The sequence below is a fragment of the Rhipicephalus sanguineus genome, chromosome 8 (assembly GCF_013339695.2).
Source record: "Rhipicephalus sanguineus isolate Rsan-2018 chromosome 8, BIME_Rsan_1.4, whole genome shotgun sequence".
Taxonomy (NCBI): Eukaryota; Metazoa; Arthropoda; class Arachnida; order Ixodida; family Ixodidae; genus Rhipicephalus; species Rhipicephalus sanguineus.
Window position 1 is genome coordinate 4,453,088 of NC_051183.1, and position 27,735 is coordinate 4,480,822.

General features: G+C 43.9%; 1 protein-coding gene across 2 annotated transcripts; it reads left to right on the forward strand.

Annotated features, from left to right (window-relative positions):
• Positions 1 to 1,995: 1,995 nt before the first annotated feature.
• LOC119401243 (venom metalloproteinase antarease TserMP_A) lies at positions 1,996 to 27,735 on the forward strand. 2 transcript variants are annotated; one of them, XM_037667929.1, is made up of 13 exons: positions 1,996 to 2,096; positions 10,319 to 10,491; positions 10,671 to 10,763; positions 11,656 to 11,794; positions 13,586 to 13,743; positions 14,693 to 14,764; positions 14,850 to 14,986; positions 15,075 to 15,124; positions 15,838 to 15,946; positions 20,570 to 20,737; positions 25,898 to 26,039; positions 26,155 to 26,295; positions 27,512 to 27,735. In XM_037667929.1, exons 1-13 carry the CDS (start codon positions 2,003 to 2,005, stop codon positions 27,635 to 27,637), a joined length of 1,602 nt encoding a protein of 533 aa, XP_037523857.1. In that variant the 5' UTR covers positions 1,996 to 2,002; the 3' UTR covers positions 27,638 to 27,735. The 2 variants fall into 2 exon arrangements, with proteins under 2 accessions (XP_037523857.1, XP_049274685.1); XM_049418728.1 differs by lacking the exons at positions 25,898 to 26,039; positions 26,155 to 26,295.

A 27,735-nucleotide genomic window follows, 5' to 3' on the forward strand; every position in this document is an offset into this window, starting at 1 on the left:
TTGTGGCTTCAGATCCCACAGATGGAAATGGTGATTTTTCGTGAACTTTAATTCCATCCGATTTAAGTCAAAATCATTACGCTACAGTCAGGGGCGTAGCCAGAAATTTTTTTCGGGGGGGGGGGGGTTTAACCATACTTTATGTATGTTCGTGCGTGTGTTTGTATGTGTGCGTGTATATATACGCAAGCAAAACTGAAAAATTTCGGGGGGGGGGGTGGTTTGAACCCCCCTCCCCCTTGGCTACGCCCCTGGCTACAGTTAAAGAAACAGCAAATAGTGATTCCGTTTGAGGAATTCGTCAGTTTTCCTGAGGCGGCCATTTGTAGCTTTAGTAAGCGCCATTTTTGACTGAAATAACGAATTGTATGGGACTACTTTTTTCGTAACACGCACGAGTGATTGACGTCACCAGCTAACCCGCATTAAAACAACGGGCCTTTGACAAAGATAGGTACACGCATAGAAACGTCGGTCAGCCTGTCTGAGGCAGCTGTTCCTCTTCCTTTACCCTCCCCTAAAGTCTATTGTTTTAACTTAAATAGCCCATTGTGATTCCATCTGTCAGCTTCCACCTTACTGTGGCACATACAAACTGTAGATTGGAACTGTTTGAATTAAGGAACAACCCTGTCGTCGTTTCACGTCTCGCGTCTGTGTCACGCACGTCCCACATTTGATACACATAAGCCGAGCTGACTGCACGTTTGGAACGCTAGCGTAGCCGAAGGGCTAATTCGTCTGTCCGAGCCAGCGAAGCGACAGCGAAACGCCAGCGTCGGGTGTTAGACAAAGATCTACGTCTACGGAAGAGAGAAGCGGAGGCGAAAGTCCAGCACTGGTAGTTAGACAGTAGAAAAGAGACTATAGAGAGAAAAGAGACCATCAGCTTTGCTATTTCGACGGCTTTCATGGAGCGGAGCTTGCTGCATTTTTTTTAATGCCATGGGATATCGCTTTTAGAGTGATCTATAATAAGGAAGAAGATAAAACATATGATTGATCAAACATCTTGTGTACTTTGCTACCACTGCGACAAAAGTAATGAGGAAGTTTTCTACCCAAAGGCTGCCGTGACTCGACAATGGCAGTGATGAATCTGTTCGGACTACCATGACATACGCCATTATAGGGTCATTTCCCATGCCAACGCTTTAACACAATTAAGACACCAACGCCAGGGTTTCAGAGGGCAACTAGACACCGTTTAATTATTATTTGGTATTGTACGTGTCATTTTTCGAGAAAAATAAAGGCAACTGACCATATTTTCCTAGAAACGATGACACTTCGGCACTTGTTCTCATTCAGCGAGCCAACTTACAGTCAAAAACCTTAACTCAGCACTTCATCAAGAAAAAAGAAGCATAAACCAAGAAGCGTTCTTCTTAAGGTACAGTGATGCCGTAATTTTTACTGCCACGTCATATAAAAATCATTAGTTAAGCGAGTTGAACGGAATAAACATTTCCACGTAAAGCACATTAGGTCTTTATTTCACTCACACAAGCGATAGTATTAAGCGCCATGGATGTACCTTTGCGTTCGCATTTAGAGGTACCTTGTGCAATGCGTGCTGTGAATGTAAAGAAACAAATATTTGTTAAACAACTTCCGTATGTCAAACACGAAAAGAGCATGATTTCGAAGCTTTTAGTGACCCTTATAGACAGATGATTGAGTTGAAGCTTCCCCTTAGCGTCTCCGTACTCTGATTAGACTTTTTGTTGTTGCCGCTTTGTTCTTATATGACCTGAACATATAAGGAAAGGTGTTCGAGTAATGATAACAAAATTTATGCATATTGAAGTCCTACACACACACTTTCGCTAAAATGCTGTGTACGCAGATTAACGTTTCGCGCGTACGTGTTAACTGACGGATAGGTGAGGACATCCGGCTTAGAATGACACGACCTCAGCTTGTCCGTTACTAACAACGTAGATAAATGGTTGCTGGCCGGTTATAAATGGCTCTGTAGTTAGGACGTAGCGTTCATGACATGATACAAGGAAGCATGGGAACTTTTTCGTCGGTGAAAGGAAGCGCACTGTCTTTCGCCTGCTTTTCCGCTGTCGTGATGTACTTCATCGCAGGTGAGGAAGACTTATTCACTTAGAATAACAGAGAGCTGAGCTAGTTGGTAAGTATTCATTCTAAAAAGACAGGGCGTGCAAACACGGACACAAGAAAAAAGTCAGGACACCACACCACGTAGTACAGACGGGCCGCTCACTTAGAATAACAGAGAGCTGAGCTAGTTGGTAAGTATTCATTCTAAAAAGACAGGGCGTGCAAACACGGACACAAGAAAAAAGTCAGGACACCACACCACGTAGTACAGACGGGCCGCTGCATTAACCAGTGATTATTCGAACATAAAAGATCACTAACCGGAGGCTCACCTTCTAATCTATCGTTACATTGTCGAGAGTGTAAATGCACGCCACAATTCAATGAATGCGCAGTTTTGTGCCGACATAAGAATGAAGAAACGCGTCTGATGATTGAGGCATGGCATATCGAGAATAGTGGTAGCGCATGCGTGAGCCAACCATCGATTAACTTGCATAAAGACGAAATCAAATGCCTTAACAGTTATCTTCCACGTAGGCCCCCACGCGTGTCGGATTGATAGGTTCGCCTATTGCATGGGCATGCGCAGATAAGTTTTCGTACCTTCTTTCTTTTCCACCGTTGTGCATCTATTCAGTTGTTAGTTGGCGTTTGTGTTGTCCTGACTTCTTTCTTGTGTCCGTGTTTGCACGCCCTGTCTTTTTAGAATGAACTTGTTCACTATTAGCGAAGATTATTGTTGCCTTTAGGGGAAGCACTGAAGCGCTCGTAAACTTCTCTATGACTACAACGCTCAAAAACTTCAGTTGTGGAAGGTTATATTACAATAACATAGACCTGAACCACTTGGTAAGTATTCATTCTAAAAGACAGTGAGTGCAAACACGGACACAAGAAATAAGTCAGGGCTTCTTTCTTTTGTCCGTGTGTGTGGCAATAGCCCTCTTCACTATGCAGATGGCCATTGCCACACTGCGTGGGATCATCACTCAGGAAATCTTTTGAGCACAAGATTCGGGATAGCTTCGTATAGAAGTTGGCTCGGCTATCCAAAGCCGGTTACTCTCATGCGATCATTGCGTCTGCGGCGGTTTCCCCGCACTGCAAGCTTGAAGCAGGGGCGCTGGAAAAAGAGGCTACAGCTGGTGAGCGGAGTGGCCTATGGCCGACAGTCGTGCGTTATGTGCAGGAGATGAGACACATTTTGAAAAAAAAGAAAGAAAACGTGGCTCACAGGTATGATGTACCTCTTGTATTTTCCGCACCCAGCAAGATTGCCCAACTGTACCTCAGCATCATGGGCACCTCTAAGACTGGCTGCCAAGTCAAGCGCACCAACCGTTACATTCGATGTGCGACAGGTGTGGTGTATGGATTACCCCTAACCTGTGGGAAGTCCTATGTAGGACAAACCGGCAGATGCGTAAATGACCGCATGCGAGAACAGGGGAACAATTTAAAGAAGGATTTTATTGCGCACCTTTCAGCGTATTGCAAAACCTGCTCTTGTGAGCCGAGATTCCATCATGTGAGGATCATTGGCATAAGTAAAGTAAAAATTTGCAGTGGCATAGCTCGGCTATGCCAGGCAGGGGCGTAGCCAGGGGGGGGGGGGGGTTGGGGGGGTTCAACCCCCCCCCCCCCGAAATTTTTCAGTTTTGCTTGCGTATATATACACGCACACATACAAACGCGCGCACGAACGTACATAAAGTATGGTTGAACCCCCCCCCCCCCCCCCCCCCCCCCCCCCGAAAAAAATTTCTGGCTACGCCTCTGATGCCAGGATATACGTAGCGTTAGCTAAGGTTCTGCTGATTATTCCTAGGTTTCCTAGTTGTCAAGCTTCTCCGCTTTTCTGCGCCGCTTAGCAGCATTTGCGCTCTCCTTCTCCATGGCTCTACCACACTGGCAAACGCCAACCAGCCGGTCTGACAACTGGCTAACCTCCCAGTCCTTCCGTTTTTCTTTTCCTCCTCCTCCTCCTTCTCCTCCTCCCCGCTATATGTATACCCACCCTGATACGTCTGCGTATGCGCGCAAAATGAGAGGCGCTATCAAGCGGCTCCGGCACAGCATCAGACGGACACTGTGCAACGGAGGCGCACAGCTGGGCACTCGCCGGCGCCACTGCGTCTGCCGCGGCCATGACGTCACTCCTCTGGAATGCGTCGACCGGCGAGGGGCGCGCGGCGTCAGCGGCTCGTGTGCGCCGTGTGATGTAACAGCTCCTCGCGCACGCGCAGCACGGCTCTCGGATTGCTACGCGAACTGCTCCACCTCGGCCAGTGTAGCTAACGCTACAAAACGGTGCCTAAACTACTGGGGGCGTTCCACATAAAACAGAAAAAATTGATTGTGTCAGTCAAACGTCCGTTTCATTGCATGACGCGAAACACAATTTCTTTAAGTCTGTGGTCTGATACCCATCCCGCCCCCATGATACCCCCCCCCCCCGTGCGATGATGAACATGCGTCTGCGCACTGGGAATGGTGTATATATATATATATATATATATATATATATATATATATATATATATATATATATATATATATATATATATATATATATATATATATATATATATATATATATATGTATATATATATATATATATATATATATATATATATATATATAGTGCCATGGGATATTGCTTTTAGAGTGATTTATAATAAGGAAGAAGATAAAACACATCATTGATCAAACAAATTTTGTACTTTGTTACCACTGTGAATTCTGAGCTTACGGCCGGGGACCGGCCGAAAGCTGAGAATAAATGTTATGTTTTTCACTGTGACTAGTTTTCTTTCATATATATATATATATATATATATATATATATATATATATATATATATATATATATATATATATATATATATATATATATATATATATATATATATATATATATATCACACATTGCTAGTCTCAAACTCGAAAAAAGTTGTGAGTTAGTGAATGTCCTGTCGTCTTGTGTGTCTTCTTTCTGTGATTGTGTCCGAGCACTACTAAATGTCTTTTCAAAACTATGTTTTATTATTATTATTATATTCCCCATGGCGACTAGAACATTGCTGTGTATTGCCACACGTGTATATTTTCCGATGGAAGAACCCCTTTCGGCTATGTGACCTGGTACGTACTTGTGCATTTATGTAGGCGCGCATATTTTCTGCAAGAGAAAAAATTTGTATTTTGAGAGACGAAGTTACTCGGGGTTGCAAATAACGTTGAAGTTTAGGGGAAGATGGAAGCTTGAAGCGATAAAAATCCTTGAAACAATGAGTGTCGCTTGAGCCAACGTTTGGATATATTGTCTGGTCTTCGTCAAAGCATCAACTGCCTTGCTGCCTTGAGGAAGACAACACCCCTAGTCGAAACATTCGTTCCAGCGACACCCTGTCTTCAAGGATTTTTTTTCATCTCTTTGAGGTTGCAAAGCTGCTTCACGAGCTCAACCGAATAAAAATACAGATAAGAATGCATATATTGTTTTTACTTTTACGAATGTCGTTTGCATTGTAGTTGAGTTCATTACCGGGAGTCCTTTCTCCTGTGCGTATAGGGGCGAGGAGTTACGGAGTCGCCCTCTATCGGGCGCGCCTCTCTTGCTCGCTAGGCAAGGCATGGCCTCCGAGATTAGCCGGCGGCCGCCGGCTAATCTCGGAGGCCACGGGCAAGGTAACGCCGGCGCGCCCCTCATAGATTTAGCTGATGGCGCTCTACGAAAACACCATGCGGAAGCGCTCCTGGACATTTCTGTGAATACTTTTGAAACGAGGCAAGTCCTTACAGTCACAATGGCAACGCTGGACAAAACGAAAGCGCAGAATTGGTTGCAGACACTATCCGTTTACAGAATATGTACATTGAGCGCACACTGCGCGCGGTCGCCCCGATGGGCCATCCCGAAACACGCTTCTTGCGCGAAAGTCAGGCAGTCCCTGCGGGCTAACGATGTAACATACACTCTTACATCGGTCTGTCTGTATAAATAAATGGGGCATTCCAGAATGAAGCTTAAGTTAAGTGATCGCACGGCCGAAGCATATATGAGCATTTAAAACTGTATACACAAGTAACCGTAGTTGCGTGGAGGTTATCAAAACTTAGAACAACAGGCAGCTGAGCTAGTATTCATGTTAGAGAGACAAGACGTGCAAACACGGACACAAGAGAGAAGTCAAGACACCACAAACGCAGACTAACAATTGAAGAGACGCACAACGGCGGAAAATAAAGAAAGCACAAAAACTTATCTGCGCATACCCAACTTATCAATCCGGCACGCGTGGTGGTCTACGTGATAGATAACTATTCAGACACTTGATTTCTTCGTTATGCAGGTTAATCGATAGTTGGCTCACGCATGCGCTACCATTATTTTCGGTATGCCAGACCTCAACCATTAAACGCATTTCTTCATTTCTGTGCCGGTACAAAATCGCGCATTCCAAAATTCGATGAATGCGCGATGAAGGCGCAAAGCCTAGGATTGTAAGGTTTCGCGAATTCCCTGAAAAGGAGAAGCACTCTACAAGTCGAAACATGTGGCATAGTGCTACGCGAAGGCGACCAAATATTACAGGGTTCGCTGGACTAGTTTTCCAAACGACGGCAGTAGACAACGGACCGCATGAGCTAGAAATCGTAGTGAAAAACAACGAACTTATTGCAGCAAATAGCTGAAAAGCGGAGTAAAAACAAGGTGTGAAGACCGCAATGCATGGTTTTAGTGCGCAACATTCTTTGGTAAGTTCTCTAGCAATTATGGGGGGGGGGGGGGGGAGGATTGTGTCTATAACGGTATCTTTGCGACAAGAATATATGCACGCCTCCGTAGAAAAACCAATAAGGTAGGGATGGGTCAACTTTAATTTGGGAGTGCATCAACCTAATCTTGGGGTCGATATAGAGGTGGGCAACATATGGGCCAGCTTGCGGGCGAGAGGCATTATTAGCTGGCCAGCGCGCACGGGCGAGCGTCTCAGTGAGCGCTTTCTTCTAGTCACCGAACACCGCAGCCTCACGCCGAAGCAGAAATCTTCCTCGCGGAAGTGCTAGCTGCACGCGTAACCCTCTTTTACAGCGAAAGCTGTAACGAGATCATTTCACCGGCCGTTTTTGGCGCCGTAGTTGTCCGCCGCCGCCGCCGGTGTCCGTAACCAGTATCGCTCGAAATAAGAAAAAAAAAACGAAATAAGAAAAAAATTCCAGGATGGAACGAGGTTCGAACCTGGGCCCTCTGCGTAGGAGCCCAGTATTCAACCTCTGAGCCATGCCGGTGCTTGAAACTGCTTTGCAAAAAGGTCCTATACAGGCTTCATGTCGGGAAGGAACCACATTAGCATATGCAATACAGCGTGGTAGAAGATTAAAACAAGCCCCAAGCGTCGCACAACGCGAATTCTGTAACCAGACGTCACACAATGCGAATTGCGCAACGAGTAGGTTGTTGAATGCTTCCAACCCATTACAAAGGACTCTGCCATAATTCTTTATCGTCATCAGGTACAGCATCAACAAAGTGCGCATAATGCCTTGCATGCGTATAGCAGGTACCAACGCTCTCCGTAGAATGACGAAAAATGGCACACTGCCTGCTGCCCTACTTCTCAAAAATTACAGTGATTTATAGCGTAGTGGGTTCCTCGCAAGTGCACGTGTATTGGTTGCCAAGGAAGCCCATAAGCGCATGATCCACTTCCTCGGGGTCTCAGTAGAATTACACTGATTTATAGCGTAGTGGGTTCCTCGCAAGTGCACTTGTATTGGTTGCCAATAGGGGTGTGCGAATTTTCGAAAGTTTCGAATATTCGTCGAATATTACATTCGAAATATTCGTATTCGATTCGAAAATCGTGTATTCGAGAAGTTTCGAATATTCGATAACTTCGAATATTCGAATATGCGATTCGATTATCATGCATAAAATAACTCGTCTTCCACATTTCTGCTGCGTTCGTATAGCTAAAAACGTTGCCAAGAGGAGCGATAAACATCGTAAGTACACGAAGGCACGATATCGGCCTGCGACGTATGATTTATTGCTGGTGCATCTCCGACGTGCAGCGCTGTTGACGATCATGTAACCGTACATTTTCAATAATTTGAGGCCGTAACGTGCCGCACTACCACTCGTTCAATATGCGGACTGTAGGCACCTTCAGATACCCCAGTCTGGCAAAGCTTTGCCCCATGTAACTCCTTATACCAGCCACTTCTGTTCCAAGCGAGCGTGCCTTTTCAGTGGCAGGGGGAAGGGGGGGTTGTCTCTGTTAGAAGGGAGCGCCTGCTGCCTGATCATGTGGAGCAACTCATATTTCTTGATGATAACATGTAGTCATTACTTTCATTGTGCCGTGATATTTGCTTGTGTTGTGATGTGCATTGTGCTAGCCTGGACATTGTGTTCTGGAGATGGCAGTGTATGTTCTGTTGCCAGTCAGGCTGTTAATGTTTTTTTTTTCAAATAGCCACATGTTAAATAAAATATTGTTACTGTGGAGGCATTTTTCCTTTGATATTCGATATTCGATTCGATATTTGAAGGTGGATATTCGTATTCGATTCGTATTCGAAAAATTTGATATTCGCACACCCCTAGTTGCCAAGGAAGCCCATAAGCGCATGATCCATTTCCTCGGGGTCTCAGTAATGTTCTTCGCCCCCCGTCTCTCTTCCACGTCAACGTATGTTATACAGCATGACGGGAGAGGGAAATAGCGACCGGGCGTCACCCAATGCAAATTACATAACTGGTGGACCGTTTAAAGATTCGAACCCATTACAAAGGGCTGAGCCATAATCTTCATCGTCATCAGTCGTGGCGTCAACAAAGTGCACATAATGCCTTACAGACGTGTAGCTGGTGCCTCGCTTCTCCGCAGAATGACGAATAATAACTTAGTAGGTGCTTCCCAACTTCACAAAAATTGCGATTTATGGCGTAGTGGGTACCTTTCTAGTGTACTTGTATTGTAGCCCCAAGAGAGCTTAACGGGCTCTAGAAACGCCGCTCTTCCAGCTTTCGCTGTGACTGTGCTGCGGTTTCAGCGCAGGCCTGGCGTTTTTGAGCTGACGCGAAAGTTTTGACTAATTACCATTTCTTATTGCGTCAAATGAATTGAAAACGTGAGCCTTTTCAGCTCTCAGAAAATATAGTAACGGTTCCGCTTCCCCCTCCTTTACGCACACAATTAACCGCCAAATATAATTTACTATCACATTTCCAATGCTTCAAAGTTTCGATTCTAAAAGTGGGGAAGCGGACAGGGCCTAACGTCAAGACACACTGACTCCATTAGTCCTTGACATTTCTGCGGTTGCAGACTGCCAGAGCAAAGACAGGAAACAAGTGCTTGTTTCTCTTTTTGTCAACCACGTCATCAAAATTCGTCGTATTGCTGTTCAGATTATAAAACTTTTCTTCATTTCATGACGAAGTCATAATGTGTATGACGCTGGGTTTCACATTTCGCGTCGAACTTTTGTGATAAAATATCAGCAAAGTGCTAGCCAATCTTCATATTATTCTTATTCAGGAGAATTTGTCGCACGGAATATAAATAGGCTGACGCCATTAACATGGTGAAAAGAAACTCGTCCTTTCAAGTACGAGGAAAACATAATATATAGGTCTCCGCAATAAAACAAGCAGGCTTTTTTTAAATGGCGGAAGACGGGACGGCGACGTATAATACAACGTAGTATTAAGCGTCGAACGCGCCCCATTCGACATTTATCAGTCGGCTCATCTTTGAAAGTTTCGCCGGTGTCATTGATATTTCATCAAGGGCGATACCTAAATGGCATTACTCTAATAGGGGTCCGTATGCATTCACAGTTATCGAACTTATATTAGTTTCGACAGCGTCCGGAAATACCGGTTCAACAGCGGAACCTTCTTAGATGAATGCGATATGACCAATAAGGTTGTTGGAGTAGGGAAGGTGAGAAAGTTAAACAGTCTTTAACGTTTTGTCTACAATTCAGAAAATGATTACTTAGACATGAGTGGTGAGAAGCGATGTCGTTATAGCCGCAAAATTCCGACGAGGTGACTTGTCTTCGTCTATTGGACACATTGACTTTGGCTCCAGAGCAGGGACATTATTCGACGACATTCGGTAACTTCAAGCTTTCATTATCGCCTGAACTCTGGTTTACATATCCCGAATAATGCCTTTGCCAAAAAGGAGCATAGCCTGAAGAACGCCTCTTCTTATACAGGTGCCAAAACAGCGAGGGTCGTTTACCCTAGGCTACTTGAAGAACGGTCGTCCGATGGAGGAATGATGCTAAAGGTTCATGATGACTTGACCCTTAACCTGAGGAAAGGGTCGGTGGCGGCACGTGAACTGCGCGTCTTGACGGAAGAAAATGGACGCCTTGTAACGCGATTTGTGAGTATGCATTAGCAGCCTCTGAAACCTAACTGACTTGCAGGCATGTTTGTGAGAAACGTGTTATTAGACGTATAGAGACTGTTCGAGCGCTCATGCGCAATGGTTCTTGATGACTTCGTAGAACGTTCTTGCTCGTATTCTGTTTTCTGAAAGAAAAAAAATTCCACTGGTTGCAGTACAACGGGGAAGATATTGAGAGAAATCTCTATGAAGACGAAGAGAAGATCGCCTCAGTCATGGTGACCAAAACGGCAAGTGGCGTCCACATGGTAAGCACACCACAACGTCATGATGTGCTCGTACTACTCAAAAATTTGAGCATGCCATATTGGAAAAGAAAACTTCGACAGCATGGTGCACACTCTGTAACGCTTGAAGTTGAATGCCAGCTTTACACTTATATAGTAATGCATCACGTTATACGATCGCGGACCTGACCTCTTAATATATTTTATTAGTTGGGTGAACTCAATTAAGTTTATTAAACTTACTCCTTCTTTTTCTGCGGATTTCAAATTTCTAAGTAGACTTTAATAACTGCATTGGAGAGAAAGATATGCACGTTCTAATACCACATTTCTTACGGTGCTTTTCGGCCACTTCACTCTGTCAAAATAAAAAAAAGAAAGAACGAAGTAAGTGGCAAGACTACCCGAGAGCTGTTCCAGCCGGTGATGCTAATTTGATTGTTTTCAATGCACGTCGAATGCAAAATAAATGGATGCAAATATGAATAAAACATTTTTGCTGCACACTATTTACGATTATCGATAATCATTATTTGGTGAACAGCATTATAAAAAATTGCATCATCATTTAGACCAGTTTTCTGCAAAGCCTGCCACATTTCTTTTGCGTTTGACAAAAGAAAGTTGCCAAACATCTCCGTAAGAAATCTGCTTAAATATTCGTTAGAAATTGCATATCTTTTGTTCTGATGCAGCTATTAAAAATTCGTTAGAGATTTCGCATCTGCAGAAACAACTGTATAAGTGTATAAAATTTCATGCCGTTCACCGAACTATTAAAAGGAAAATTTCTTAAAACCAACGGCTCCCCTTAATTTTTGATATCGGCTTGTGTAACCCCCATATTGCATTCCGATATACTCAGTCCAATGGCTGAATTGTCTGCGGTTTCTTATCTTCGTTATTGTTCCAGGAAGGACTGGTTAGTCCAACTCACAGAATAAAACCAATGCCGGTCTCGGAGAAGTCTGACGACGGCGTTGTGCCCCACGAGATCCACGAGATTGAACACAAACAAATGCTGGACAAAACGCTAACCTACAGGAGCAATGGTAGGGTCTTTCTGTAATACAGTGTACTTTGAGCATCGTCAGAAAAATCTCTCCTTTTCTACACAACTCAGTACTTGTAGCGCACGGGTCATACGATTTTAATGCCTGGTGTACAAACAGCGGGCAAAGATTACGCAATATTTCTACTTTCAAAATGTCTTCACCTAAGGTTTTCACGTTTTGTACGATGCTCACTATCATTAAGTCGTCAAAGGTCATACCAGCAAAATGCTCTGAATCCAGTGTTCGAGTTGAAGCTAAAGGGACCATTAAAAACTTAAAATCAGATCCTTTATTTACGTATTACTAATTTGTATTGATTTACTGGTACAGTGCGAGAATTAAGACATGCGAGTGTTTATAAAACATACCCACATTTAGATTTGAAGCCTGTGCACTGCCTTACATACGCTGAGAAATAAAAAAAAGCGTCTTGAACCCTATATAAAACTGAGTCCAGCAGACGTCACACAGGGCGTGCAATATAATTCGAAAATTACCGCAGTCACACATGAAACTTGGTTTATATAAGGGAAATGACGTTCATAGTAGAATTGAGCGTAAGAACGTCAAGATGCAATTAATAGAAATGTTGCTCGTAATGCTGTTGCGTAGGGACTTCTGCCTCACGCTTTCATATCGCCATTGCTAATACACAGTTATTGTTGCCAAGTCATCACCACTGGTCAAAAAATCTGGTCAAAGAACCGCATCGTTTACCGCTGTGTACACCGAAAGAATCAGGAGGGGAGATGAGACAGTCACTAACACATTGAAACTTAAAATATTCGCGAAAATCGCATGGATGTTTCAGCTTTCCTGCGTTAATAATCCATGTGTCGATATAGAGCTATTATATTATGTCTATAGCTTATGTTGTAGGCTATATTGTCATTATGAAACAAGCGCAATATACACGAAGACTTAGAAAGGACACAGGACGGAGCGCTTGTTTCTCTCTTGTGTCCTTTCTAAGGCTTCGTGTATATTGCGCTTGTTTCATCATGAGCCTTTACCAACATGCCCAACTGGCAGTCATCCTATATTGCAATGCGTGGCTCATACGCTCCCACAAGACTGTTTACCGCAAAAGAGCGTTGGAACCACTGAGTCACGGCAATAACCGAAGAGAGGTCAGTAATGTTACAAGATAGTCTAAGGACAATCAAGTAAAGCTGCTTTGGGGGCTAGTAGGTACGACTTCATGACTAATAGCGCTGCCAGAAACTTGACGAAGGACCACAGAAAAAAAGCAATCTTTTTTTGGGCAGAAGAGTGTTGAAGCGCATCCAATCAAACAGAAAGAGAAATGATCGAGGCTTTTCTTATTCATACCATCGAAAGTAGTGTTAGTTCATCGTCGATCGTCCTATCCGAAAAAGAAATTGAAATTTTAAAGGCAGCCATGATAACTTCGACACGATTTCTTTGCAAATGTTTATTGTGGACAATGGCGTGTTTAACTGGCGTACAACATGTGCTTTTTGGTTTTTGCTGCTCTTTTCGTTTATCCTTTCTTTCTCTTTTTTTCGTGTCGTATATAAGGATGTATCTTGCACGGAAATAAACCAGCTGTTAGCACGCGCGTCACCCTCTGTGTGTTTTTTTCAATCGTCCATCGTCAAGTTGCTGGCCGCGCGAATAGTCATGAAGGACAACCATTGTCCTATGTCGTAAAAAAATATTTCTCTGTGGAGACGATGCAGATTGAACAGATATTGTACCATTCATCAGTTCTGCCATGTGCACCCAGGCTCTGCGTGTACCTAACAGACGTGCCTTGCATTACAGCTTCAAAGGGTGCTGCTAGTGAACGAGCGCTCTCGTCTAGAGTCAGCGTTCCTGCTCAAGTAACCGTAGAAGTGTTCGTTGTTTTAGACACATGGCATCACCGCCACTTCACGAGCACAAAGCATGCACTGTGGTATCTATGCGTCATGGTAAACTCGGTGAGTGTGCTTCGGTTTCTTCATAAAGAACTACGTGTACGAATGTCTACTGTTCACATTGATATATCATGAATTTGTATTACACGGCGATACTTAAAAGTTTTGCATGGTATAAAACGGGCCGAGCTTCAAATATAGGATGTGAAACGCTGTAGCAGGCAATAATGACTGACAGCGAAAGATTGCTATTTACAAATGCATAAAAAGGCTCATGTATTGTGCCATTTCAGCGCAAGTTCAAAATTCACAGGTTGTCGAAATTATCTGGAGCCCTCCCCTAAGGCGCCTCTTATAGCCTGACAGCTTTGCGAAGAATCCCATAAAAGTAACAAATACACAAACCTTGACTATTCGATTAAAAGAGCGAATCTTATAATTAGCATGTCGTTTATTCATTATTTAGAAATTTCCATTATTCGCACTCTGACAAATGCTGAAGTTGAACCACCCCCAAGAAAATGGCTAGTCAATCGCGTCACTATGAGTTATTAAAAACGGAGTTTCCTTGCGCAAATTTCGGAGATGTCATAATCGCATGCGTACTCGTGTAGCCGATGGGTACATTTATAGCCTGACATAGCGCATCTAAATCGTTTCATATGATACGACGCTGTTTTATTGTATAATGGCTTCACGTGTCTCGTAATGAAAATGACATTGCAGAAGTATTTGTTAATCAATTTGAGCCTTATTACAGATGTCTGTAAGCACTGTAACTGCTACACCACCACGGCGGACAGCTATGCAAACTTCATCATTGTCCACAGCACAATCGCGCACGTATAACTCCATTCGCTAACACAAGACTTGATTGTGTCTTTCCTGTAAATATTTTCACTGATTTTTATGTAGTTGTATAGCGCTCGCTCAAAAAAAAATAAAGAGCTAGCCCAGCAACATACTATTTGAAATGTACGTAAATTCTTTAATCTGCCTTCTTTCTGCTTAGGCGAACATAAGATACCGAGACGCGTCGAATCCAGAGGTACGACTTCTTCTTACCGGTGTGGAAAAAGCTGTGGTAAGCTGACTCAGCATCACTTACGTGCTTAGTAGAACGCTGAATTTGTCATCCCTGAAGTTTTGTCTCTCACCTTCGTCAACAGGAAGAAGACTACGTTGTGTCAGCAAAAAATGATAATGGCTATCTGTTTGACGACGGAACGATACCAAAGTTCAGAAAGTACGCTGTCTCGAAAAAGACAGCGTACGGCCACCCAGATATTGTCTTTCTAATGACTGGGTACCTTTATTTTCGTCCTATATGTTTCGTCACAAATGATGTATAGTTAGTTACCGTGTACGTGATGCATAATTTTCTGTTTATGCAGGCGCGACGTGTTCACAGTTTACGAGGGTAAGGTTACTGACGCAGGCTCAGGTGAGTAAAATGCCAATGCACATGGTTCAACAAGCGATGGTTGTGAAAGTTCTTTTATAGTGAAGCAGTTGGTCTAGTTGGCGGGGTTTTTGTGGTGCTTCTGACAAAGGCTATGTAAGACCGGCGCCTTCAAATTAAATAAAACCCACCGACCGGCGTGTCGCGTGCGCCAGTGTGGGGTATGTAGGTATGTGCCAGACGTGATGGAATATTACGTTTACAGAAAAAGGGAGGTGAAGGATTGACAGAGTGGTTAACTGGAGGAAATTCTAGGTTGGCTACCCTGCACTTAAGTAACATTTACAGTCCACGTATATATCAACCGGCGCTGTGGCACATGCCCTGTTGGCTGTTTGTGGAGATCGTGAGCGTTCACTGGCAGGAACAAAAATTTCGAGGCAAAGTCGTGATCAGTTCGCACATGAGCTTGGTGACGCTTTTTTTATAACGAACAAGAGAGATGATTATGTCACTGATACCTCGCTCAGATTGTATCAGAGTGAAAGCAGATTTCTAGCATTGGCGTAGACGATAAATTTGCGGACTCTAAGGTATGCATATACATATTCTTCTGAGCAAGGCTTTTGCATTTAGTGTGAAGGTTTTCCCAAGATCACAAGTTTAATTGGGTATCATAAAACGAAGTACGCTGGCGAAGTCAAATGTATTGTTCACTTTAACATATTATACTTATGACTATGTCGTTGTTCCAGGTATTGGTTACGTCTGCGGTGTCTGCACTGATTTCTACGTAGGATTAGGAGAAGACAAACCGGGACTTTTCAGTGGGACGCACACCTTTACCCACGAAGCTGCTCACCTGTGAGACGACCCTCTTTTTGTCCAACTTGGGTGTGTTGTACTGTGTAATTTTGAAGCCGGACAAAGCCATTTATTCTCCTACTGAACACGTGAAGCATGAATGCCGTCTTTGCTACTTTTCGCCACTGGTCACAGCAGATCGGTGACGACGAACACATCCCGAAAGTTGGCTTAGTTCGCTACAGACAAGTTATGTACATGGACGTACTTTAAGTATCCAACTTTTTTTTTTTGTAAATAAGCCTGTCAGTGATGCCCTGACCTCCTTTACTGGGAGTAAGTGCCACTCAGGGAAATGATGAGGAAGATGTGAAGATCTGCAGCTTGAGCAGCATGCGCTTCACCTTAATCACGGCCCGTATTATCTTGTTTATATTATCAGCAGGAACATGTACAGGCAACAGTATTTGAAGATACGTATGTATCAATCGCGGATAGTCGGCCACGCCCTCTGCAGAACATTTATTTCTCTCATCAGTACTATCTCTTATCTGTAGATACCGCCCACGATCTGCAATTTGTTCTGCTTCTGTATTAACCATAAAAATCCTCGAAGAAACTAATTTGCTTAATTACAATCTCAATACTATGACGCGTCCACATAAAATATTTTTGGTAAAATAATTAATACAGAGAAAAGTACTTTCCCGAACAAACTTTGGGAATATAAGCACCTCAATATGCTAATAATGAAATATAAAGGTATACACTAAACAGAAAAATATTTAGTAACAGTAACCTTCTGTCTCCAAGCTTATCCGCAATTAGACAAAAAGCCATAATTAACTCATTTAAGTACAACGTTACCATAACATGAAAATAAAGATAGTCATGGTTAGATTAACCTCTTTTGAAATTAAACATGTGTGACCTCAATCAACATTATTTTTATGAGATTCGTTTCACAATGAAGCTATGGGGACAATCTCAACACAAGCCCTGGTAATTTACCACCTCTAAACGCTAAGCGTGTAAATCACGTTATATGACGATACTTGAAGGGATACTGAACAAAAATAGGAAAAATGACGAAAACATCGAAAGTCTAGCCAAAAGGCGAGACTGTTCAAATAAACAGAGTTTATTTTACATGTGAACAGTCACCTGCATTTTTGGATTGTCAGCGCGCGGCGGCTGCACGCCAGCGGAAGCCATGACGTCAAAGTCACCGCGGCGGATGCAGGGTGCACGTTCTTCTGTCCCGCTACTTCCCTTTCTGCACCTCTTCTTTACATCCCCCTCTCCACCTTTCACAAAGGCACTGAGAAGTGTCCCACACTTTAGGGGCTTTGCCTCACCAGGGATCATTGTTCGCTGACAGTGCCTTTCGTATTGGTTCTAGGAAAAGTAGTGGGAACACAGCGGGTTGAGAGACGCGGGCGACAGCTGACATTGTTGGCATGGGCGTTTCCGGGAGCCTCCTCTATAGGCCGAGGCGCAGCCGCTAGACGCAGCAGTTTGTGAAAAACGCATAAAATTAATTATTTTCCGCTAGTTTCTGTCTGAGATTAAGGTTGTATCTACCTAATTCAGCACCCAATCTTTCAACAATACCTTTACTTGGGCGAGTTGGTACATACCCGGACGAACGCAGCGCGTCTTAGACGAATAAGACACGGAAAGACACGGGAATGAAGTTTAAGTCGGCGTTCGTATGTGTCCTGTGTCTCTCGTCTTCGTCTAAGTCGCGCTGCAATCACCCGAGTCCCAATCTTTCAGTTTGGCTGAACAGCTCGGCGGCAAAAATTTTGTTCAGTATCCTTTTTCGTCGCTGTATCGTCGTTCTTTTTTTTATGGTCGATGTCAACGCCGTGACTTTCATTCGCACAAAGTGATGTAGTTTACCCCCGCAATAGTCTTAGTTCCTGTGTATGTCTGTGTACATATTCTTAACAATTCGCTGTAGCAAATGTTTTAGCTATACTGAGAAATCCTTAGTTGGGCACGCTTCAAGTAGGCCCTCCAACACACTTTTTTTAAAGTGCCTACATCGATGCCGATCGCATCAACACGTATATATAGCGGCGTTCGCCACAACTATTGCGGGCGGAAATGACGGAGTATAGGCCTATAATTGGATAAATGTAACGTTAGAAGTGGTCGCGGCATTGTATCAAAAAAGAGATTATTATTGGGTTTTCTTTTTCTTTAGCATGATTTTTCACTGAACGCCGAATAGACCAACGCTCCAAGACTTTTTCGTTTTGAAAGCTGCAGCGCCGGGTAACGAATGCGCCGAACGCCACGACACTGGAGGAAACGCGCGGGGACGTTTCAGGGGCCGTTGCATATTTATTTATTTATTTATTTATTTATTTATTTATTTATTTATTTATTTATTTATTTATTTATTTATTTATGCTGTCGATGCTGCCGGGATCATTACAGGACGGGCATGTTCACTTATGACAGCATAGCCATACAAATAACAAACTTTTTAATTTTTTTTTATTTACAAAATACTGCAGGCCATGTGGCCCATGCAGGAGGGGCAGGGTACAACATAAATGCACGTACAATGCACAATTGAGTATCATAAACAAGTCAAGTAAAGATAAAAACAAATCTAAATTAAAAATAATTAGGAAATAGGGAGGAAGTAATTCTGTATTGATTCAGTCGAGTCCAGATGAGCAAAAGGTATCAGGTTCCATTCTTCTATGGTGAGGGAAAAAAAAGAATATTTAAAGAGTTTAGATCAGGCAACATAAGGGCAGAGTGTGAGGGAATGGGAATGACGGGTTTTCCTAGTCTCAGAAAGGGTTATGTAAGGACTGGGATCTATAAAAAAATGACGATTTAACAAAGAATGGAGGAACTTCAGTCGGGATATTTTACGCCTCATTTGAAGTGCGTGAAAACCGTTAGAACGTATAAGATCAGTTACAGAATCCTCGCGGCTGTATTTAGAAAAAATGAATCGCATGGCTTTTCTCTGTATTCTTTCAAGAGAATTAATATTGGTTTTGGTGAAAGGATCCCAAATAATGCAGGCGTATTCTAATTTGGGTCTGATAAAAGTGGTATAGGCTAAAGTTCTCACGTCATGGTGTGCATGTTTAAGCTTGTGGCGAAGTAGACATAATTTTCTGAAAGCTGAAGAGGCGGTGTTAGAAATGTGGGTGCTCCAGTTGAGGTTGTTAGTAATGGTAACTCCAAGATATTTGTACTCGTTAACTTCAATCAAAGGGTCTTGGCCAATGGAGTATGAAAACTTCAGGGGTACTGTTTTTTTTTAGTTATACGCAGGAGCACAGACTTAGAAGAGTTTAGTTTCATGCCCCATTTATTGATTAGATTGTACGAAAGAAACTGAAGAAGAAAAAAAAAAAAACGTAGGAGCGTTGATATAGACACCGTCGCAACAAGAAAGATCACTAAAACGACAGAGTTTCTTAATAATACAATAGAGGAAAATCTGGCCCTATGATGTCTATGGGGGCGGCCAGGGACGTGCTAAGGAATTTTTTGGGGGGAGGGGGGGGGTGTAGAACGGCTAACTTTGGCAAGTGGTGGTCGCTGTGAAGGCGTGTTAGTATCTTAGTATCACCGGAAAAGTTAAAAGCATGAAAAAATGTCAGGGGGGCGTGTGGTTCATAACCCCCTCTAAGCCCCTCCCCCAACTTAGTTACTGCCCTGGTAGCTGCAATGCATGACGCTTCAGCCAGCATGGCAATGATGGGTAGTACACGAATTTGTCTAAGCTTCGTTCTTTCGGCTCCGTGTGTCCTGCAGCCGCTTTGTGGCAAGACAAAGTTCAGCAAACGTTCAGCAGTTCCACTTTACTACATTGACCTTATTAGGCTAACCAATTCAAACCGGCTCGGTCCCTCTGTACCGTTCACAACGATCCATTCTTTTATTCGAAACAGAAGCCAAAACACAAGAACAAACAAAGCCACAAGGGCGTTCGAAGCCGCAAGCACGAAGATAAGGCAAATCCGTGTACTACCCATGATTCCCACGGTGGCTGAACGATCACAGCGCCAGGATTCCCTCTAGAAAATATTGTAGGAAACTCTATGACTAAAACTACAAACACGATAGAGGCCCTCGCGAGCTGTTCCGCACGTGCGGTTCACTCTTGAAGCACCACGTTTGCGGCTATCGCAATGGCATCATCGATACGTTGGAAAGAACGGGCAAAATAACATGCAAGCTTCTCGTGCGTAGTAGTTGTCAGCTCATTCCATTGGCCGCGCCTTTCAACGTCAGCGGGGAGCCAGATGTGATCAGGTGACCCCGTGAAGATCGAGTTGAGGGTGGGCGCCCGTTTTATTGTATTTTGAATTTTCTAGGCTGAATAACTTGGGACTGTGTGCCCCTATCGCTGCTGTCCTTGCTGCACTAGTCTCTTAAGCCTTCAGTCTACCCGCAACCCGCAAGTAAAAATGTAAAACAATGAGGCCTGGTAAAGTGTTGGAGGCTGTTATAATAAGAGTTTAAGACCGTTACAATAACTTCTCAGCTGTTTTGTGTTTGTTCTGCGTACCTATGTTGCCATTGTACAAAGTGCGCATGTAATGCTGAACTGATACAACCGTGGTCAACTGATAATATTGAGGTTCGCCCGCTCTCTTTTTTTCTCCCTTTCCCTGTGCCATGATTACGCACGTCATTTAGGCTGGGCGCAAAGCATGACGGAGATGGTCCCAACGAGGCTATGCCTGGTCACCCTGGAGCGAAGAGCTGCTCGTGGGATTGGGGTCATATCATGAGTTACATAAACAAAGGTCCTTCTCACCACCGGTTTTCGACGTGCACCTTGGCACAGATTAGATTCGTTCTTAGGTGAGTGCTTTTAAATGGGTAAGCATTTATGCGTCCTATCAATGAGAAAACTATCAGACCATGCGTCCCTCTGTACCGTAACATGACCATTACCACAAATTAATAAATGAATAAAAGAAAATAGATTTTTTTTGCTGGTGCTGGGATTTAAAACCAGGGCCTTATACGCTTCGAAGGCGACTCTCTTAACTACTGGGCTACACACACCCTTTTTTAACAAGAGAGAGTTTTATGCCGGGGTCCGTCAAGACTTCAATGACGTATTTCCGTCACGGAAATGACGTTGAAAAAATTTAAACGATCAGATGGCAAAGAAAAAAAAAGTTCTGTCAATGGGCGTCGAACCCACGACCGCTCGGTCAGCAACAACACATGCCGGGCACGCTATCCACTGCGCCACGGTCACTTACTTCTTTTCTTTGTTTTTCTTTAATGCCGGTTTATTAACGTCACATGTACATCAATAACAGACACCACTTACAGTAATAATACACATTGCTACAAGAATGTGTCAAGATGAAAAAATAAAGGAAATAAAATAATAGAAAATAAATTACGGGACTGGCTTTCTAAAATTCCTTAAGGTATGCCAGAGGTTCAACCCTGGCCAGCCAGTCAGGAACAAAGTCTTGTTGTTGGAGCACATCTATGTATTGAACAATGTTCTCGCGAAAAAGCACACGTGCAGGTCGCCTGTCAGGGTCGCAGTGAAACCCCGCCATTTTCACCCGCCATAAGCAGTGGAGGCCAAGAAGCATAATAAGGTCAAAAGGCATCCCATCCTCGTTTTCTATCTGCAAAAACCTGATTCCAAGTGGATGCAGAGGAAACTCTTTCTTCAGCGTTCTCTGTAAAACATCCCAGAAGTAGACGCATTCCTAGCAGTTCTCTTTAATGCATGGGCCACAGACTCTAGAGGCTTTAATAACGCGCCTTTTATATCTACCACTCTCCCGGTAGGCGGGGTGGTGCTGCCCTCTGGGAGCGGTAAAGTAAATTAATTCGTCATTACTGTGGCCTCCGCGAATAGCCCCTGCAACGCGTTACACGTCCGTCCCATTCGGCGCGTTTTCAATAGAAGTTCAATTTTGTCAATGCCTTAACACACCGCGAAGTGGCCACCTTAGCGCAAGTGTCGTAAAAGCGTCGGCCTCGCTCATAGCATCACGCTAATCCAAACCAAAAAAAATCACAGCATATCCACGGGGTGAATGATGATGAGTGGGGCGAAGCTACGGAGGGAATCATCTGTAAACCGTGAAACTCTTCCGTGAAATGCGCCCAGTACATAATATAAAGAGTGTGAAACATCGTGTATATATTAAACATCAAACTTTTATTGTACTGTTGGTTTACGTGGTCCCTTCATTATCACTTTTGATCGGTGAAATGCAAGGAAGAAGTCCGCTCCCGAGCGAAAGAGCGCCAAGAGCGACCGCATTCCCCGCTCGCCCTGTGCGAATTAAAGGGGTCATGAAGCACCCCTTGGGCTGATTGAAAAAACACATCCTGCGGAAAGCTGACACGGCTATGAACTGCTCTGCCAAATATTACAGTCGTGCGCGCCGCGTAATGGCCACAAGCGGAGCGCGAAGTTGCCGTTTCCCCAGGCACCCTCTTTTCAAACAGAGGCCGGTTCTCACTCTCGTCGGTGGGCGGGGCGTCTGTCCGCTGTACGTCGCAAGAGACATAGCATGCTTATTGGCCGATAGCCGACGTAAATCGAGAGCGGCGTTCGGATCAGATGCGCTTCTTGCCGCGGGGTGCCGCCACATGCCGGCGCCGCACTCCTCAGTACACGGTAGCCGCACTCGCGCAAGCGAATCACAGCGGGAGAGCGATCGCGTTTCATGACGCGCGCTGGCGTAACTTCTTTCCCCCATGCCATCCCTCCCTGTCTAGCTTCCAGTGCGCTCGCCGGCACGAGAAAAGAGAGAAAGCGCTGGGAGCGTGCGTCAAACCCCCGTAACTCCGCTGATTCTTGACGGATTCGAGAAATTTTTGCGGCAATCGATTCGGGAGGCAGTACACTCCGATACTGAGGCCATTAGATCATTACTTGGAAAAGTGGTTCATGACCCCTTTAAAGGCAAGGCTAGAGGGAAGACAGGACGTGCGTTCCACGACGCGAGGTCGGTAGCATGCCCAACGAAAGCCAACGGAACGCGATCGTGCAAGTGCTCCGGCTTCGCATCGCCTCATGGTTCCATTTAGCGTCCCAAAACCAAATATATTGCTCAAGGTGCGCCTTGCGTTTTTCGTAGAAATAATTTCTTTATCATGTACATTAAGACGAAAAGTTGAAAGCTCACTAGAGTGTATCGCCCGCAAAGTATGTCTTTTAGTGTGATTTAACTCTCGTACGGCAGGGTCCTCGCGCCGTTGCCGGTCCACCTCGCCCGTTGACGATCGGGCGAGGTGGCTACATACAACTACTACTACTACACTTTAAGAAAAACATCTGGCGTTCTTTCGTTCTGCTTTTACAAAACATCTGGCGTCTTTCGTTGGTTTATTTCATCAATCAACGGCGTTTTGAACAAAATTTTTATTGTTTAATCACGCACAGGAGAAATCTCACCAGGCACTACCTTGGAGGTAAACAATGGCTGCTAATGGGAATGAGAGACAGAAGAAGTCGGCTTTTAGCTAACACTTACACTTCTACTTCTACTAACGTTTCCTACTGGAACATGCCAATGGCTGCTAATGGGGAATGAGAGACAGAAGAATTCGGCTTTTAGTTAACGCGCACGCTGCGAATTTTTTATTGTTCAACAACGCACAGGAGAAATCTCCCACCGGCACCACCTTGGAGGTCAAAGCGTAAGACTTGTTACGGACTACTACGATGACGACGACTACGAGGGACGAACGGGTGCCGCCTTAAGGAGCTTCGCCCCTAAAATAGCTCTGCGACGCGCGCCTGCCTCACCTGGCTGTAACACCGCGTTTCTCGCTCACGCGCTCGCCCCGAGAAAAATCGCGGCCGGGCTACCGGGGCGGCACGATGCGCTTTGCATTTCCGACCGTGGTGTTCAATCACATTTTAACAGGCCGCGGGATGGCGACCAAATTCTGCGTCCAATATGCGACGCTCTTCTGGCTATCGCACCTCGTTCTCTGATTACGCTTTCACCGTTAACTACTACAGCTACCACAAGGGTTCGTTTAATCATTTAACATGGTCGTTAGTCGTCGGGATGGAGATGTGCCACCAATCATCAAAGTGGGTGCATCCACGTTCAACCGTGCTATAGCTGCCAGACATCAATATACATTGTGCAAACTCTCTTACATCAATGTACAGTAAACATTCAGTTACTTCTGCAAGGACATGCTTTACATTCTTGTTATTACGATTCCTATGACGGAGGGGTCAACCATTTTTTTTTAATTTTCCGCTGCGCGTCACACAAACGAGGACAAAGAATTATATTAAAAGACACAGCAGAAATTACTAGTACACGTATGCCGTCAATCACTACATGAATAATATTGCCACTTGCAATGCCTTCATTGTAACCAGAGGTTCTACCTTGGCCAAGCATGAAGGAACACATTCTTTTGTGTTTTTTTTTTCTTTTCTACAAAACGGGCCGTGCGTTCCTGAAATACTCTCCTGCTGGTCTTCTATCTTCGTCATAGAAACCAGCCATTTGTCAGCGCTATCTACTGTGCAAGCCAATCGTCATTATTAGGTTAAATGGTAATCCGTCTTCATTGTCTCTTGCTAGGTAGTTGATGCCATGCGGGTTTATAGTAATTTGTTTTCTGATTGAGCACAGTGGGCTGCACACTCATGCTTTGCAGAATAGGAACATATCTTAACCATATGAAGGCGCTGTACCCGTGCTTCAAAACAAATGTCGAAAGACAACTCGTTTGCTGAAATTCGCGACAGTGGGATAAAATTGCTCTGCAGGGCAAGCAGTACAGCAGACACGGAGGATTCTGCACATCGGAAAATTTATACTTGGTGAAAATTATATGACAAACTCGCGATTAAGTGGTCATGTGGTGCGCCTTTTGAGGTGGCCGCTCCAGAAGCTGAGGAACGCTGGGAGAAATATGAAAGAAGCCATGCCGTTGACGTCCGAAAACATCGTTCTAGCGAATTATTGAATAACTATGGTAGCACAAGGTAACGGCACACATAGTTATTCAAGAATGCCGTAGAAAGAAAGAAAGAAAGAAAGAAAGAAAGAGAGAAAGAAAGAAAGAAAGAAAGAAAGAAAGAAAGAAACAAAAGCAGAAGTCAGGCACGCTCACGCCAAGCATCGCTTACGCATATTTCCCCGCCAGGAGAGGGGCCCCTGAATATTTTGTAGTGGAAGCATTCTTCTGAACAGAAGCACTCAACAGTTTTCAAGCGGCACATGCATGAGCAAAGAAAAATAAACCTCTTATTGCTAAGCATTGTTCATAATTTGCCTGCCTCCTTCCAGGTGCATCGCAGTGAATCCGTACGATGATTTTAGCTATCGTTCTGTTTAAAACAGATAGCTTCTCTCGGTCACCATGTTAGCCACAAGATTCTGCTGAAACGAGATACGGGTTTAGGAAAAGATGAAAAGTTGCAGCCTCATTAGGTGATAAGGAAAGCGCAAGCGAAAGCCTATTCTCCAATAAGATGCTAATTAAAATGCTTTGAAATTTTTGGTCAAATGCAGTATGAAGAATTGGGGTTGCCTCCAAATTTTTTCTAATATCGGTTAGTATATTCGAATAAATTTATTATTAGAAAGTTAATCAGCCCTTATCTTAATTAAACTTATGCTCCGATATCATATGCACCGAACAAACGCCTAACTTGAACGAGAACAATCGATTTCGCACCAGTTTTATTTTTCCAAGACTTTTTCTGAATATTCGAAAAACCGGAAGTAACTGCTCGACGGGAAGTGCTTGAAAAACAAACTGGAGTGCCACTCTGAGCTCATGTCACTAAAAAACGTTACGTCATGCTAATGTGTACTTTCGCTTGTGCACACCGGTGCATGTGCGTGTGATTGCGCCTGTGTGCACGCTTGTGTTTATTTTGTCTGTGTTTATTGTCCTTTTTCGTCATTTGTTTCTTTGAAAACCTTAGTATAACACAGGATCGCCTTTTGATGCCTGTTTAACATTGCTATGTTTCTCGCTTCTTTACGAGTTCAGCCGAGCGGGTGAAAACTGCTGGAAGGTACTATCGAAAGGGACTTATGTGAAGAACGTGTACCCAGGAATGGCAGTAACGTTTCAACAGTTCTGTGCGGTCATGCCTTACGACAAAGAGAACTCCACCTACGAATACTCCACCGTAAGAAACTACTTTTGCAGAGAAGTTTCCATACATTCGTAGCACGGTGTGGCTTGTGAAGTTTGCAGCACACGTGGGATACTCTAAAGTATGCCCTCCCATTTCCTTCATTTAGGTTAACCAAACAAATTGCAAAGTGCGCTGCAATTTCTCCAAAACACACTGGTATCATGGATACAGTGGTCTGGAAAGTTACAAGGTGAAATTTTACTACGACGGAGATGCACTGGACTACATGCCCTGCGGAGACCATCACGTAAATCGAAGCACTAACTCTTTGTTTTACTGCATCTCTCACTGGCTCGTATTTAGGAACGAAAAATATTGATCACAGAACAATAAACTGGTGGTCTACTTTGCATGACACTATGCCCAGTGTATAGCACGTATTAAATACTCAAGTGGACTGAAAGGAGTCGTCACGGCTCCCTACTGTCTCCGTGTAAACAATATGTGTCCGAAAATTGTCAAGGTAAAAGAACCGCGAAATTTGCTCGCTACCTTCAGCATTACTTTCACAGGGGAGCGGTTAAGCTTTTCGTTATGCCGTGCAGAGCCGACAGAAAACTATAATCATCATGAACCGGCAAGCGCTCTCTTCGTCCTCTTCTTTACCTTCTGCATCGTTCCCCGAACACGTGCGCCTATTTGTCTGGCGTGGGATGCAATAGCTCTGACAGGTGAGAGAAGGAGTACAGAGGCAGAGAGAGAGTGAAAGAGATAGAAAGAAAGAGAACGAGAAATGGAGAGAAAGAAATGAAGCCAGAGATAGAAACAGAGACAAAAGAGAGATAGAAAAAAGAAAGAGCAAGACAGAAAGAGATAAAAATAGAAAAATCAAAGAAAAAGAGAAGAAGAAAGAGACAGAAAGAAAGAAGAAGCGAGAAGTAGAGAGAAAGATAGGGAAGAGAGAGAAAAAAGATAGAAACAGCGAGAAAGAAATAGAAAAAAACAGAGAAGGAAAAGAGATAGAAAAAACAGAATGAGACAGAAAAGAGAATGAAAAAGAGGAAGAAAGAAAGGAAAAGTAAGGAGAAACAAAGCAAGCCGTCCAGCTCCGCACTTCAGGCCTGGCACCACTATAGGGCAAAGCGCTCTAATTTTTTCTGGTTGCTGCAGACATCTTAATATGAGTGAAGACAACTATTACAACAGTTACTGAATAAATTAAGTCAGCTTTTTAATTAGAGGATACAGGTGGTCACATGAAGTCCAGTACTTTGCGCTATTTCGATGGGCAAGGTCAGGGACACAGCGGCCTTATCAGAGGGAAGGAGCTTTGGTCAAGATTTTGTACGTTCGCTTCATATTGCTGTCGCTCGTCCTTTTGATACAAGATTACGTTTTCTGTAGAAATTGTTACTTTCGTTTGGCACCTGTTAGCTTTCCCTAGGTTGCGCATCTGGCATCTTCCATATCGCATGAAAGAGTCGTGCAAGTTGTTTGACAACAAATTTCTTGCTTCCTTCCAGGTCTGCATCCAAGGACTGTGCAAGGATAAACGTCAGAATAATTATTACCCGATAGGTGAAAGGAACCCCACACGCACTGGTGAAAGGAGTGATGTTTTTACACGACCACTACGAAACGGACGGTAAAAGCGACAAAATGGATGTTCGCTTGGCGGCACGATCCAAGAAGCTGGCAACATTAAGGTGGCAGCACACGTATGCAAAATAAACGATGCTCCACGAGA

Excerpts from the sequence above, each read along its gene's own strand:
- LOC119401243 (XM_037667929.1), top strand. The coding sequence starts at position 2,003 with ATGATACAAGGAAGCATGGGAACTTTTTCGTCGGTGAAAGGAAGCGCA. Across the intron at positions 15,125-15,837 it reads GGTTACTGACGCAGGCTCAG|GTATTGGTTACGTCTGCGGT; the intron begins GTGAGTAAAATG and ends TCGTTGTTCCAG. Across the intron at positions 20,738-25,897 it reads CAGATTAGATTCGTTCTTAG|CCGAGCGGGTGAAAACTGCT; the intron begins GTGAGTGCTTTT and ends TTACGAGTTCAG.